General features: G+C 43.0%; 1 protein-coding gene across 4 annotated transcripts in view; it reads left to right on the top strand.

Moving 5' to 3' along the window:
- LOC119650585 (uncharacterized protein DDB_G0284459) overlaps positions 1-6539 on the top strand; it is a 268771-nt gene extending 262232 nt beyond the window's left edge. For 3 of the 4 annotated variants that reach the window (XM_038053419.1, XM_038053418.1, XM_038053420.1), the window contains 2 exons: positions 3773-4047; positions 4212-6539. In XM_038053419.1, coding sequence (XP_037909347.1) covers positions 3773-4047; positions 4212-4395 — 459 coding nt within the window. In that variant the 3' untranslated portion in view covers positions 4396-6539. Of the gene's footprint in view, positions 1-3772; positions 4136-4211 lie in introns of all 4 variants that reach the window. The other variant, XR_005249340.1, reaches the window with a different exon arrangement.
- The last annotated feature ends 10096 nt before the right edge of the window (positions 6540-16635 follow it).

Genomic DNA, 16635 nt, shown 5'->3' with positions numbered 1-16635 from the left:
TTCAGTTTTTTGAAGCTGATACCAGCAAATTGCAGGATCCGTTGAGGTCACCGACGTGTTCCTACTCGAAATTAAAGGGCACCCTCATCAAGCGACTGTCACTAAATAAGTCAGCAAAGCTGAATCACTTACTGACGGAGCTCACATTAGGCGACCGCTCTCCAAGCCAATTGCGAGATGAAGCAGTTGGGGGGAATAGGTCGTGGTTGAACTTCTGAAGTTGCTGTGAGATAAAGTCCCCCCCGCCCCTGTCATCAAAATCCTCCTACCTGAGAAAACCTCAAACGCCTAAGTCGATCTATGTGCCGTTTGATGTGTTAATTAGAGGACGAAAGTGGTACCGGATATATCGCACATTAAGAAAGGGCGATGAATAAATTGCTGGCTATGCCATGCATGGAACCGACTTTCCCAGAGTGACGGACGAGTGGGTCGCCTTGGAATCACCTGGAGCTGAACAGCAAAGGAGGAGTGTAGGGTTCGGGAAGACCTGGAGGGTGGTAATTTCGTCCAACTGGAAACGATAGGGCGTAAGTATGGCTGGCGCGCTATGCTCCATGGTAATTTTAAAGGAAATTATTCTGGAAAAAGTTTGCACACTTTGTTACAGACCAATGAAGGATCTAGAGTATCTCCCAAAGATTACCCCGGATTCGGTAGATCGCATCTTACATTGAGTGCCAAATTACATCTTCATGGTTTGGAATGGTGGTGAAAACTCTGTCGCTAATCCGAACTCCTGAGCACACCTTGGACCCAGGGGGAAGCATCTTCTTTCCTTCTTCTCTCGCTAGGTCTGCCCCTTGCTCCAGCCCCCAGTTTGAAGTATAGTGTACCAGTCCAATAAATGTTTGCTTCAAGAAAGTAGCATAGCATTTTGTGTTTCGAACGTGGTCGAAACCCTCAGGATAGCCACTCCCATTCGGCCCGAAGTCTAGGCCAACAAACGTTAGATGGTGTCACAATAATCAACGAAGTCCTCAGTGCAGGCTTGTTAGTTTTTTTTAAACTTTTATCATTAAAATAAAACTATATTCTTATTTTTATTTTGTTAAGGGGAAGTTGCACCGCATCCTTAAAGAACTATTGTGCTCCTTTTACTGATTTTAGTGTAGCTGTTAATCATAGTATCTCAAGCAAGCCTATAACCGCTAGGAGTAAGTAGGAATAAGTATATTCCCTACTTCCAAATCTTTCAATCTTGCATTTGGTATAAAGTGTTCTCCCAGATGCTTCGACCTACTTTGTACAAGTGCCCGACACTGTCCCAGCACGTGAATAGAGGCTTCATTACACTCCGTACAGAACCTGCAGGCAGTGTCCGTAGATGTCCCTAGCTTCCCTAGGTGATAGTTTAGCCAACAGTGACCAGTGCGAATTCCCACTATCATTCGGTGGGTTTTTTGTGCGCATGGGTTTGTATCCCCCAATAACCACCCTGGGCTGCTCCATTCCTATTTCTATTTCACTATGATTCGGAGATAGTTTTTAGTGAGGTTTAAGCTTTCCTTTGTGCGCATAGGTTTGCATCCCCCAATAAGCACCCTGGACTGCTCCATTGCTGGTAGTCCGCCCAATATAGTTCGTTAAACCGTTCCTCTTCATTTTCTAATGTTATAGCAATGAGCCCGTTTCCGATTTAACAGAAGGGTTCTGGCGTCCCTGCTCTCTTCTTAGCTAGTTCGTCCACTGCCTCATTGCCTTCTAACCCAACATGGCCTAGAACCCAAAGTATCCAGACCTTGTTGAACGCGCCGAACACATTTAGTCTCTCAAGGCACTCCCATACCAGTTTATAGTTCACCTGGTTGGACCTAAGTGCCTTGATCGCTCCTTGGCTGTTAGTCAGAATGGTAATGTTCTGCCTTTGTAGTTCCTTTGGAAATTAAAGGAGGCACATCTGCCTATGGCGTATATTACCGCCTGAAATATGCTAGTATGCTTACCCATTGGCTCCAAATTCATTTTTCTTTCTTTAAAACTTCGTTGTCATGGTATCCCGGGATAACGCTTAGAAGGAATATCAATCTTCTTCGATTTAGGCAGCTCCCCGTCTTACTGATACTGATACGGAGTATCACACTCCTCCTTCGACATGGCACTTTGCTAAGCATCGCTGTCCACCCTAAGCCCTAGAAGATGTAGATCTTGGTCCTCCAGCTTCTGCTCTTCACTGGGCAGCAGGTCTACTTCCCTGGCTGATCGAGTCCTTTCCGCCTCTATGGCTTTCAAGAGTTCTACCGGGAACTAGGTATGCTTTTGACCCGGTGTCTATTCCGAAGTGTCTTTCTTCGACTTTTCACTGTGCATGTGCACAGGTATGTTTCCAAATCGATGGTTAATATGGCAACTCCGACGTTTGATTGCCTCCAAGGATTGATACCCCAATCGTGAGGAGTGTACCCTTGCCCTCCACCTTGCTACTGAAGACTCTCCATAATCGCGTATGGAGATCTTCATTTTGAACGATTAGGAGGTCCATGAGATGTTCCGTCTCTTTTGCTCCGGCTTTCGGGAAGAGGACTGTTACCATATGTGATCCTGGTATATCACCCCCAACACATGTTGACAGTTCTGCTCCTTCGCAACGTAGCAATTTAAGAACTATGATCCCAAGCCATTCTGCAGTATTTATTTTGACCTGGTCGAAACGGTATCTCGGTGAACACATCCCTTGCACATCTGCCTGACGACAAGGCCTTCAATAGTTTCTTGCTCCTACTCAGGGAACATTTTTGGCAGTATGGCCTGTCGAATACCCTTGACTAGCAATAGCATAGCTAATGGCTTTCTAATTTCTGCCTTCACACTTACCTGCCTGGGTTTTCTCCCCTCTTCAGTTCAGGTTTGGATTTTTTGGGATCATTCCCTTCATGCAGGCTAATCTTCCCTGCTCCCCGGTTTCTTGGCTCCAATACAAATCGCTTAGGTCTGTCCTGAGGCTTCTTAAGGGCCTCTTCTGTTTTCAGACCTTCCTTTAAATAACGCAGGTACCGTTTAGCACCTGCGCCACTAAGATGTGTTTCTTTCCTGATATATTGATCTCAGATGTGCTTTTACTTGTCCCTGCTTTTTGAGCAATGGTCTTTGTTGGTTGTTGCCCTCGTTGTATACCAATGCTGACCTTGGATCTACTGCTTGACGTCCCAATTTCTGCTTTTTTGGATGTAATTGCCAGGCTCTCAGTATTTCGGAGATAAACTTCAGCCTACCTTCAGCCAACCAGTTTGTGTGCGCTAGAGGATCCGGCTTGTTTGGTTGTAGTTTTCTATATTTTCTTTAATTTTGTAGCATTACTCATTTGATCCCCACTAGTATGGGGGTTAGGAGATCCACCTTGCCATAGCCTCCCGTAGCACAGTAACATCAAACTTACTCACCAAGGAGACCAGGAATCAATGAGGCTCCGTTCGAATACAGTCAATTACCCCCGACTGCAAACTATCCAATGGGCACGGTTCGCATGACACCTCGTTTGGGGGAGGTGTCTTTCGACTCCTCAGTCTAGATCCTTAGCGTTTTGTAGGACCACCTCGGGTGGTGGTGGTGTCGCTGTCACCACTCACTAACGGTCGTGGTAGACAAGAGGCTTGGCCCGTGGAAAGCCAAACATCACCCTAGTGAAGTCACCGCTCACTCTCAAACAGGGATATGTTGGCCCCAGGGAGCTATATTCCGCGTCAGTCTATCCTATAGTGCACTGCTTGACCACAACAAACGATATTTCAAGCAATGAAAACCATGAATTTATCATCCCATCTTCCATTTCTAGATCGAGCGTCAAAAACAAAAAGTATCACCAATAACCGAAGTCATACGTAGCTCAATGGAAAAAGTTGGTGTCCCATTCCCGCCTGAAAAACGTCGTGTATCCCGACAAATGCTTACAGATATGAACATCGCTCAGCTACAGATTATCGTGAATGACCTTCACACCCAAATCGAACGTCTCAACGAACAACTCGTCCAATTCCTAATGGAACGTGATGACCTACATATGGGACAGGATTCAATGCTAGTTGACATTGAGGATTTGACACGATACCTGTAAGTTGTGGCTCAATTGGTTCGCCTATTTACTAACTCAGTGTAAAAGTAGATGTTGTTGCAATTGAATTTGTAGAAAAGCAAACAGGTTAGATCCCTTTTGAAATTTCATTTTGAACGAAATTTTAATGAAGTTCCATTTGTTTTATGAATTTTTCCTGCAGAGGAGCCAAGGAACAGTCGAAATTGAATGAGAAAACCTCGTCTACTACTACTGAAACACCAAGTGATTTTACAAATCAAAATCAACAAACAACCACCATCAACAACTCAACAGCCAATCAACAGAATGGCGGTGTGCAATCACAAAGTAAATTTCTAAGGATAGCGAATCTAGTCAAGAAATAAAAATTTAAAATGGTGACAAGAAGGCACTTGCTATGATTGTATAAAAAAAAAAGCAGTTATTATGATGATCTTAAATAGGAATATGATAATTAGTAGATATTTTGAAATAAAAATCACTCCTCTCTGTAATTTTATAATATTTTGCGTTTATCCTTTGTTTATTGTTGCTTATCTTCTCTTTTTGTTGATATTTTTTTAACTTGGTATTGTCCTTATGCGTAGATATTATATAATTATTAAATAGATTTAGGAAACGATGTAATATATTTTTTCCAAATTTTACATGGTTCAAAAAAGTATTTAAATAAATATTTCAATTTAATTCTGCGGCATCAAATTTATTTGGCTTGATAAAAACCATTTACATTGACGCTTCTGCGAATTATTCAACAGGTTCCGTGGTTTTTATATAATTTTAAACTATTTTTTATTGAATTTTCAATTATCTTTTCTCTTTTCATTGAATTTTCAATTGTCTTTTATCCAAATATACGTTGCTGGATGATCATATGAACCAACTGGATTTCACTGTGAGCATTCTTCAAATCCAGTATGAAATTAAAGACTTAAAAATTTCAGTGAAACTAAATATCAACAAATATGACCACCAGACCACAAATAATTAAAATGGTTTTATATTGAAAAGTATCAAAATTTTTGGTAAGTTTATTGAGTGTATTATTAGACAAGCTTTTCTACAACAATTAACAAAAAAAAATAAGATAAACTAAAAAATAACATAATAAACCAATACAAAATCTTTAACTCCACTTGCCTATAGTCATACCGCTGAAGATAACTAACGATAAATGGTTCTCTGTTCGACTGTTCAATTTATTTAGTTAAAAGCTCTCCGTGGTGTAATTAATAGTAATAAAAGCTCAAATTTGAATTAGTTGTTGTTACTTCCTCAGTCCACTACTCACAAAATTGTCACTTTTTTCCAGAAATAGTACTATATCCTTGAATACTTAAATATTGTAATATTCCGACATACAATATCATAAACATACCTCATCAATAACGGTAAGAATATAAACAATTATGATTATCAAAGAATCATATCATCCAAACTGTTTGGACCTGCCAGTACTTAGAAACCAACAAGTTTTGAAAACAATAGTAGAGTATTAGTCTTGGGCTTAGATGAGGATACAATTTATAGATACTTTTTGAAAACGTAACATTTCATTGAAATTTCTTTGTGGTTTTTGTTAATTTTGTGGCACTTTTCATACCGAAATCAACTAACTCATAAAGCTTGAACCTAAATGAAACTCAGCTCGGGCATTTAACATTAAATAGAACTCGCAATTGAATATAAAAAGATAAATAAACATCATCTATTATTTTGTCTTGTAAAGACAGTGCTAAATAAAACCTTCAAGCTTTTTCTGGATATGATTTACATTTCATATTTAGAAGAAAAAAGATCCTTTTTCATCCTTAAAGTAAATTTATATTTTTGAAGGAATTAAATGGGTATAATAAGAAAACAATGGAAAACTCGCATGAAAAAAGATTATGAATACTAAACTAAGAAAACGAGTCAAGTTAAACTAGAAAATTTTTTCCGAAAATTAACAAAAATTATACTAAAATGCATAAAACAAACTTTGTAAGATAAATTTGAAATAGATAAAAAACAAAACTATATTTATCATCAACAAATTGAATTGGTCACAGAAAAAGTGCTTAAAATATAATTAACAGTTGCAAGTAACATAAAATGAAATATGAAATTCCACAATATTCATAATCAAATAACAAATTGTTAAATTCAAATAAAATGCGGAGTTTTGTTGGTCATGTTAATCTCTAGAGCCTTTCAAGTAAACAAACATTATTGAGTATTTCAAGTATAATATTATATTTATTTCAATTTTTTTTTTATTAAAACTGAACGAGAAACATTTAGAAGTTAAAATTAAAGCAAACAAAATTCGAAAAAAAAAAAATAATTAAAAAGTAATCATTACTTTTCTGCTTATGAAATTTATTAATTGAAAAAATTGATATAAAAACTTTAATGAAAGTTAAAAGATTGATCTTTCATTGAGAGAAGAAAGAAAACACAGAATCTGAAGAGAAAAGTATGTATTAAATTGATATTATAAGAAAATAAAATATGATATTAAAATAATGGAATGGATGTGTTAATTTAAAATGAAGTGTCAAACTAAAATGAGCCAAGCAGCCTTAAATGGTCTCCAATTCTTCATCATTAATTGAATACGATGGCAGAACTACCCCATTGTATCTTTGGATGGCAATTGTTATTTCTGAACCAAGTCAACTCTCAACTCCCTGCTGGTAGCCCCGAAGAACCACTAGTCAACCAGGTCCTGGAAACAGCTCTCAGGTTAATGTTACAACTGCCTCCTTCCCAATAATAACCTTGGCAAGGCTGCAAGTACGTTCAAAACTATGGCACCTTTAGGTTGGCAGTGCAAGGTTAACTGAAATGGACGCCTAACTAGCGTCTGATCCCGGCCGGGCCTCCCTGCTCTCATAAGCAATTACGGGAATCATTTAAGACGACTGGGAGCCAAAAACACCAATAACAACAACAGCAACAGCACACATGATGATACAAGCGGTTATAGCCGAAATTTTCAGAAGGAGCAACAATACACCACGCTTACCGCTTCTGACAGCCACTATAAGTCCCTTTGCAAAAAGCACGAAGTTCAGACGATAACCTATTGAAAAAGTAGAAAGGCCCACTACCCCAACGGTGAAAACGACTTAAAGTGAAAAAAGGAATAACACCGTAGAGGCTAAGAGTCCTCTCGCCCAAAAAGGGGAGACGCCATCTAATTCGAGTTCAGAAAAGGGACCGCGAGATAAAATGGCAACTCCGAGCTACGTAACACCTCTTTGTCGGGAAGAAAGGGTGGCGAACTCTCCAATTAGGCGGAAATGCGATTCATCTCTCTGGAGAAGAATAGTACCGCCTGCGAGACATTTCAGAGCATTCTAGGAACGAAAACAGTGGTTCCCAGCCTAGAACCTCTGTTCCATCTTGAAATAGGAGATCTGGATTGTCTCACTAATACAGGAGATGTGGAGGAGACGCTAAAAAAGGGATGTGAACAACGATGTACACAGAGAGCAATTGGGTCTCGGTTATAAGCTGATTAGCAAAAAACTCGGTACCCATTTAATCACCCTGTTCAATGCAAGCAGCGAAAATAGAAAAAATCATGCAGGCACTTTTTCCTGTCCACCCCATCTGAACAGACGCTGTCAATGAAGGAGTGAGCGCTGAAGAATGGCCACTCTTCACTGCAAAGGAACTAGAGAAGGCGGTCTTCTCCATGAAGGACAACCACCAGGACCGAATGGTATTCCCAGCGAAGTGTTAAAACTCGTATGTAAATACAAACTGAACTTGCTACTTGACACATATAATGCATGTCTGCGAGAGGGTATTTTTCCTTCTGGCTGGAAGGTTGCGGGACTTCTGCTGACAAAAAAGGGCAAAGGTGACCCCGAAGTGCCGTCAGCGTATCGTCGGCTCAGTATGTTGGACACAGCGGGGGAACTGCTTGAAAGGGGCATCAAGTCACGACTGACTGTCGCAATACGTGCTGTGGGAGAGTACTCACCAACACAATATCGTTTTAGAGTGGGGCGATCTACAATTGATGCCAATGAGAAGGTGGCCCAAGCGATAAATCTAATTGCCACTATAGGTAACTGGTGCTCCTCGTGAACCTCAATGTAAGAAAGCCTTCAAGGTGGCGTAGCATGCTCGAGACACTGGAAAATCGTTTCCATACTCCAAACTACCTATTGGGGATGTTCAGGGACTATTTAAAACCATACTCTACTTTACGAAACCCGGGATGGATCGCGCTGAATGAAGGTAACATCGGGAGCAGCTCAGGGATCTATGCTTGGTCCGAACCTTTGAAACGCCTTATACGATAGCCTTCTATGACTTGAGATGCGTTATGAACCGCGTCTGGACAGATACGCGGATGATGCTGCGACACTGGTTACGGACGGTTGAGCAAGCTCAGCGCACACTGGGAATGGTGATGTGGCTAGTAAGCAGATGAATGGCTGAGCATGGAATCTCCCTAGCTCTGGAGAAAACCGAAATCGTTTTGCTGACCAGAGAGGATTCCCACAGTCCTTCCTATTTAGATGGGTGAAACCATGGTTTTGTCAAAGCGGGCGATGAAATACCTCCACATCATGATAGACACGAAGAAGAGCTTCTTCGAGCAGATTCGCAACACTGCAGACAAGGCAAGTCCAATGTCGGAGGTCCCTTATCTACCATTCGTCGCTTGCTGATGAGTGCGGTTCAGTCGGTCCTTCTTTATGGTTCTGAGGTATGGGCCGAATCCCTCTCTAAGAAAATGTACCGTTAGTGCGTAGTGCAACTAATAAGACGAAGGACTCTGCGAGTTGTGTCCGCCTATCGTATCTTGGAGCCAGCTGTATCACCATTACAACTGGTGGAAGTTATTCAGAAAAGGTGAGGGAAATAAGAAAGCTTGCGCTTGTGAAGAGAGAGAGAGGGTTTTGGCCCGCAGTATATCTGAAATAGAAGTCCGGCACTTTGTGCGTAAATTCATTTCCCCTCCCTAACCACCTAAATCCACCACATCCAAGAAAATTCAGCGAAACAACCGACCCAAAGCTATGCAAATACTGCCTGTAGCCATTTTCGTGCTCCATGAAGAACTAGGTTCTATGACAATTGATCTCCGCAAATTTCTGCTCAATCAGTATCCTAGTATTGGAAATGATCCTCTGGTTTCAGCGACCTTTCGAACGTTTGCCCCATCTATGCCGACGACTGATGTGATGTTGGGCGTTGGAAAATCCAACCAAAATGAAACTGATACTATTCACCACGAAGGCAAGAGAGCCCGAGTTCCACCTTCGCCGCTAAATGAACAAAGAGTGGCTCTTTCTTCCAATGGTAATTATCTGAGTGTAATCCTGGTTCCAAAGCTAAATTGAAGGTTGAACATAGAACTGCGGGTTAAGAAGGCCTGTATAGCCTTCTATCCCTGGAAGAGGACCTTTGTAAAGAATTGCCTACACAGTCGTAGTACGTCCCATCCTAACGAACGGTTCAATTGTTTAGTGGCAGGCGCTGAGCAAAAAATTCAGTAGAACGAAGGTTAATAAGACTTAAAGAACCGAGTGTGTAGGCGTTACCGACGCTCAGTAGTTCTGTCCGGCAGATGCTCTCAATGTACACCTACACCTCTTCCTACCCCTAGACCACGTTGTAGCGTGGAGTGCTGTCAGACTGCATACTGTACTGCGAAACCTTACGGCCATAGTAACATCCTTGGCGAAGTACCTCGAGAACTGTGGGCACTCCACATGAACTACGCGACACGCACGCCGAACTTTGCTGTGGACTTCCCAGCCAAGGCAAAGTGGAAGACCGGTGGCATGTTACAAACCTATAACACAGTATTCTTCACCCAGAGATCAAAGATGGTCTACGGAGCCAGTGCGGGAGTTTTCTCGTATACACATAATGTGTCTGAGTCGTATGGTCTCCCAGGATTCTCCAATGTATTCTAAGCAGAATTACTGGCGATACTCGATGGACCCCAAGTATAACATTGCTATTCTGACCAACAGCCAAGCAGCCATTAAAAGCTTACTCTCAGCGGTGACATACTCCAAGCTGGTGGGGCAGTGCAGAAACGCGCTCGTTTTCCGGTCATAAGAACATAGAAGGGAATAAGCAGGCCCCCGAACTGCCCAGGGGGGCTCTGTTTTTGGCAGTCCTATGGTGGCTGGCGACCGTCAAGGGTGGAATCTATTCGTACTACTTAGCAGCCGCTGAACTCAGAGGACTCATCGTAAGTGCCAAGTCAAAGAGGATTTGGGCCGTCTATAACAAGACCCGATCGCGAGAGCTTTTATGCCAAACGCCTGCAAATGTATACAAAATTACAACGGGCTGCACAAGGCACTGCCATATAGGGGACCATGCGGCCTAACTCGGCGTACCATGCAATTCGCATTGACGCAGCTGGGGAGATGATGGGAAAACCATTCTTTGTGGACTTCAGATTTCTCTAACTGCAGGATGAGACGAAACAAAGACACATGATTAGAATCACCAACATAAAGAAAACATAGGTAGCCCCGGGGGAGAGAGAGGAATAGGCGTTGTACTATAGATTTTCAAGGAACTTCAGGGGTAGAAGAGAAGGAATTAGTTGGGGAACCATGAACTGAAACTCTGCAAATAACTAGAAAGCCGTTTAGAATCTCATCAGAGATGTCAATTTTATCAATGGAAAACTCTATTAAGGAGAAAAAAAGAAAAGAAACGACAAGCGATTCAGAACAATCTACGCCTAGCAGCGCGTAGAAGAGATAAGGAAGAAGCAAGTAGATAAACACGGAAGAGAAGTGAGAAAAAAAAAAGCTCGCAGGATTAGTATTAGGAAATGCTAGCATAATTATTCGAAGTTAAGATTGTGTAGGGTTTATGGAAATCGACATGAAGAGACGTAATCAGGGAGGAGATCGGAAAGGATTTTACAAAAACTTCGAAAATAAATGGTGTGTGTGTATGTATACAGTGGGAAGATGAGGATGAAAGGATCAAAGTCTATCAGAAAGTTTTGCGCAATTGGACATATGCAGTCCTAGCCAGCGTAAGCGATGTAATCAGGTTTCGGATAGCAAAATTTGAGTCGATTTAAGACCTGATTTTTGTTAGCACTGCACTGTACTAGTATGTCCTAGGAAGGTAGCGTGAACTGTGATTGCCAGGGAATTATCTTCGAACTATGGAGAAATCCACACGCTAGAAAAAACAGTATACCCAATGTCAAGAAGGATATCTGGCTGATCCACGAAAGCATTGAAGAGCAAATCTTCATAGAAGTATGGAAAGCGGTCTCCATTTGACACAATGGATACGCGAAACATACGATGCGTCCATACTTAGGAGATACACACTCCCCAGTAGAAAACCCATCTTCTAGTGGAATGGTGAACTGATCAGCCTTCAATCCGCTTAAACCGAGCTGAACGAATGGTTCAGACAAATCCTCAAACTGATCACCCAGCGCAACGAAAGGGAATCTTTTAGAGAGCTTTACTCAGAGGCATACATAAACTCATGGTGGAACGCCTACTGAATTGGGATGGGACCACTCAGAATTCGGTCTTCCTCCCAGATTACGTACCCTACTCTCTCATCGAACGTCATCAGAGGCATCCACGTGCTAAAACGGAGCACTGACACCTTCTCAAAACCTCTGGAGGTAATAGAAATTCCTGAAGTAACCAGAGATGAGCTGGTGGGGATCTGCAGCAAAATACGCGATAATAAAGTTCTGAGCCTGGACGGAGCTCCGAATAGAGCGTTTAAGCTCGCCATGAAATCTATACCGGGCATGTATCCCAAGTTATGCGAAGAAAACATGTCCACGATGACATTTGCTGCAGCACATAAATGGCAGAAACAGGTACGGCTGCCCCCCGGACCACATTGTCTCCGCAGGTGCCCCATAGGGATCCGTATTGGACCTGGTTGCGCTTCCAACTGAGGCCACAGTGGTGGGTTATACCGGCGATATAGCACTGATTGTAGTCGCAAAGCATCTGGAAGATGTTGTGTTGTACTCATATTAAAGCCTGGTTAGAGAGGGCTAGACTGACACTTACGGAGGAAAAAATAGAAGCGGTCCGCACTATCAAACGTCGTAAACAAAATTACGCTTCCAATAGAATGCAAGAATGGATCTGGATATATAGACTGATCCTTACCATCAAGGAGTGATTGAGGAGACGGCATGGGGAGATGATTCAAGATCTTATCATCATCATCATCAACGGCGCAACAACCGGTATCCGGTCTAGGCCTGCCTTAATAAGGAACCAATTAAGGAACCACCAATTCGATATCCCTAAAAGCTGTCTGGCGTCCTGGCCCACGCCATCGCTCCATCTTAGGCAGGGTCTGCCTCGTCTTCTTTTCCTACCATAGATATTGCCCTTATAGACTTTCCGGGTGGGATCATCTTCATCCATAGGGATTAAGTGACCCGCCCACCGTAACCTATTGAGCCGGATCTTATCCTCCCTCTATTTAACGTAAACTGCCAAAGGGGAAATTGCTAGGAAAGCGCGGATACGAGAGCCGCGTATAGAAAAAACAATGCGAAGCTAGATTGAGATAACTCCACGCCGTGATGTAATACCCCTTGAATCCAGGCAGGGGGTGTGCCTGCGGTGATTTGAGTGGATAAAAATTTTAGAAATTGTTGTATACAGGCCAGTCCCTTTTAGAGATTCTCACCTCCTTATTCAGGCTCGGGGATGCCTTTTTTTTAGTGAAAATTTACTGATCGACAATTATTGGGCTTTTGCTTGATATCAAAGGACATGGAGCAATTCAGCATTCATCATCATCAACGGCGCAACAACCGGTATCCGGTCTAGGCCTGCCTTAATAAGGAACTCCAGACATCCCGGTTTTGCGCCGAGGTCCACCAATTCGATATCCCTAAAAGCTGTCTGGCGTCCTGGCCCACGCCATCGCTCCATCTTAGGCAGGGTCTGCCTCGTCTTCTTTTCCTACCATAGATATTGCCCTTATAGACTTTCCGGGTGGGATCATCTTCATCCATACGGATTAAGTGACCCGCCCACCGTAACCTATTGAGCCGGATTTTATCCACAACCGGACGGTCATGGTATCGCTCATAGATTTCGTCATTGTGTAGGCTACGGAATCGTCCATCCTCATGTAGGGGGCCAAAAATTCTTCGGAGGATTCTTCTCTCGAACGCGGCCAAGAGTTCGCAATTCAGCATTAACAAGAGAATAAGCATCATTTAACGTTATTTTCAGGTAATATTTTTATTACTTCCCTTACATAAATAGTTTAATATTCAATATGTATAACATGTCATGATTTAAATCAACGGCATGAAAAAAGAAGAAAACTCAGCAACAACAACCTAAGTTGAATAACGACGGCAGTGGCTCCAGCAAAATCAAAATCTAGTACGACGGCAACATCAGTGCCAAAGAAAAAGAAAAGGGGTAAACCACGATCAGAAGCCATTCTCATCAAGCCGAACAGAGGGAGATCTTTCGCGGAAGTTCTTCGATTTACATTGTTGACTAGAGCAATAGGGCCTCGGCTATAAGCTGGTTAACAAAAAACTCGGTGCCCATCGATCACTCTGTTCTATGGAAGCAACGAGGATGAAAGATATCTAGGCATGCACTTTTTCCTGTCCACCCCATCCAAACTGAACTGATGAAGGTGTGAGCGCGGAAGAATGCCCACTCTTCACTGCAAAGGAACTAGAAGAGGCAGTCCTGCCCATGAAGTACAAAAAAGTACCAGGAGCAGGCAAGGCTGCTGCTAGAATGATTGCAATTTTCCGGTTGATGTTCAGTGTCGGAGGTCCCTTTCCAACAAACGTCGCTTGCTGATGAGTGCGGTTCAGTCCTTTTTTACGGTTCCAAAGTATGGGCTAACTCCCTCGGTAACGAATCCATACATAGTAGAGCAATCTCATTTCTTTCGCAAGAATGTGGACTGCCTCATCTGATCTAATTTTAAAAGGGCTACAAATCCGTGTCCGGATAGCTGAGTGGTTAGAGCACAACGCTATCGTACGGAAGGTCCCGGTTCAAATCTCGCTGGCGGCAGTGGGATTTGTATCGCGATTTAACGTCGGATACCAGTCGACTCAGCTGCGAATGAGTACCTGAGTCAAATCAGGGTAATAACCTCGGGCGAGCGTAGTGCTGACCACATTGCCTCCTACAGTGTACTGTAGTGTACCGTTACGGTCTTGAATGAAGTGCTCTAACACACTTCAAGACCCTGATCCAATATGGATTGTTGTGCCAACGATTATTATTATTACAAACCCGCAAGGCCATCAAATGGTAAACCGAGTTCATCTGCTTTCACCCGTGAGAGTTTGCAAGCACCTTCGGCCACACAGGCGACGCGCACAGCAGAATGGATCACACCACTCTAATTAAAAGCAATCTCCTCCAGTGTTTCGGGCCACGCACATTCGGCAAGATTTTCACAACTGCCGCCGTGCCCAGTTGCCTTTTGACATATATACTCTAGGTGCTCACTAAGGCTCAGATTGGCACCAATTACCATCTCCAGGTATTTAACAGCCGAAAAGCAATCGCACGTCCATCGATTTCCATCTTGGTAGTGTTTTTCTTTCTACAGCTCGTTATTGAAACTGCCTCCGTTTTCTCATCAGCTAAGGTCGGCCAAATCTTAACCGCTGTCACTGTCTGCGTCGCGTCGATCTTCATATCCTTTGGGTGCTCTGATGCAACAACTATAATCAGGTCATCCGAAAAGCCGAGAATAGCACTCCACTATACATAATCTTCCGCAGCAGGAAACCCGGTACCGTGTCTTTTGGAGCTATGCTCATCGCAACGACCATCATGCTTTCCGTACCAGAGTACCAGAGGTTATAGACAACCGGCCCCGCCAAATATCGAACACCTATGTTAGTCAATGTTGAATATCGACTCCAGGTGGCAAAGTTGAAAGTGCATCCAGGGTCAACACCGCACAGTAGCCACCAGGATACAGTGCGCCTTTTGCCAAGTTCACCGTCGTGGTCATTACATCTACCCCATAGAGTTAGATATGGAATCTATACTAGCGCTCTGACAGCCCATTGCCACTTTCGTCGCAATCTGTTGAAGCTAGCTTTCTCCTTCATTTTCCCTCTTGTATTCAACAATCAGATCGGAAGCAAGAGCAACCTTTGATTTTTCTACAGGGTGAGGGATATTCTTTCTTTTAGGCACGCCTCGAAGGTGTAGGCAAAAAGATCGGGCCTAGTCTTCACTACCAGCTCCAAAGCTTTGTTAGGGATGCCATCTAACCCTGAAACGTTGTTGACACCAATCCTATTGCAGCCTTTTCATGAAGCAGCTTCTCTTGCTTTTTCGAATGGTCTCTTTAAAACGGTCCCGCAATTGTACCTGTAACTCCTGTCGACCATCGCTATTGAGTTTTCCTCTAAGCTTCTGATAAAACCTTCTTACCTTCATTTCCCCCTTATATGTGCTGCAAAGGGCTGTGCTGTGGATGGATTCAGTGTTAACTCTCACCTGATTGTCAGAGGGCATTCTGGATGGTGTTGTTCTTCGACCTCTCCGATTCTGCAGTTTCCTCTGAAGGGGACGTGAACGTTATTAAGGATTATATATCTAAATTTGCCTCGAAAGCACAGAGTGCATAGCCTTTCGCTTATGTTTTCAAAGCCGATAACGGCAGGTTTAATTTTTTGGCTGACTAAGAAACCTACTCCAAACACATGGTTAAGGGGATAGCCGCTATAATATATGGTGTACTGACTCTTCTCTAGGAAACCGGTCCCTGTCCAACACATCTCCTGCAACGCTGTTACATCAGCCCTATATTGGGACCAGGTATCGCTAGCTACTTGGTAGTTCCATTTCGTACAGGGAGCGCACGTCCGTGAGAAAATGCGCAAATTATTATTCCGTTGTCGTTGCCGGGTTCGTCTTTTTAAATTCCATCCTATCCCAGGCTCCTTCCGTGGCTTCGTAACATGTTGTTTTTCATGTAGGGTTGTCACCCCTACCCAACCCCCGACCTGGAGGACCAGTTGGTACAATTTGTCCCGTTTTTAGCCGCGGGAGACTCGCCTTCATCCTTCTCCGTCTGCAGCTTTTCGTCAAAAGAGCTCCTAGCGGTCACTACGGTGTTGGTTCAGCAGGCGTTTCCCAGGTTTTATGCTCCATCGTGGGTGCTAATCCATGTCTCCCTGTGGGACCTATACTCCCTTTGACCACATCTCCACGGACTAAGGGGGAAGGAAGAACTGCTGGACGTAAACATGGCAATACCCTGTAGCGTCATAATCGGATCTACTCAACGAACGCATTACTCAAATGTCAGTCAGTTTAAGTATATCAGCTTGTTAATACGCTTTATTCAGCCTCTCAATAAAAATATTGTTTTCCCGTAATACAAAATATCGTTCTCTTTTCATAATCCCCGCAAATCTCTATAAATTCCGCGAGGTGGTAACCAAGCGGAGCAAGCAGCTCTGAAAAAGGAGAAAACTCAGCAACAACGACTTATGTTGAATAGCGATGGCAGTGGTTCCACTGCAGCAAAATCGAAGTCTAGTACGATGCCAACATCCGCGCCAAAGAAAAATAGAAGGGGCAAAACACGGTCATAAGCCATTCTCATCA

This window comes from Hermetia illucens, chromosome 3 (genome assembly GCF_905115235.1).
Source record: "Hermetia illucens chromosome 3, iHerIll2.2.curated.20191125, whole genome shotgun sequence".
Taxonomy (NCBI): Eukaryota; Metazoa; Arthropoda; class Insecta; order Diptera; family Stratiomyidae; genus Hermetia; species Hermetia illucens.
This window is presented reverse-complemented; position numbering and strand designations above follow the sequence as displayed.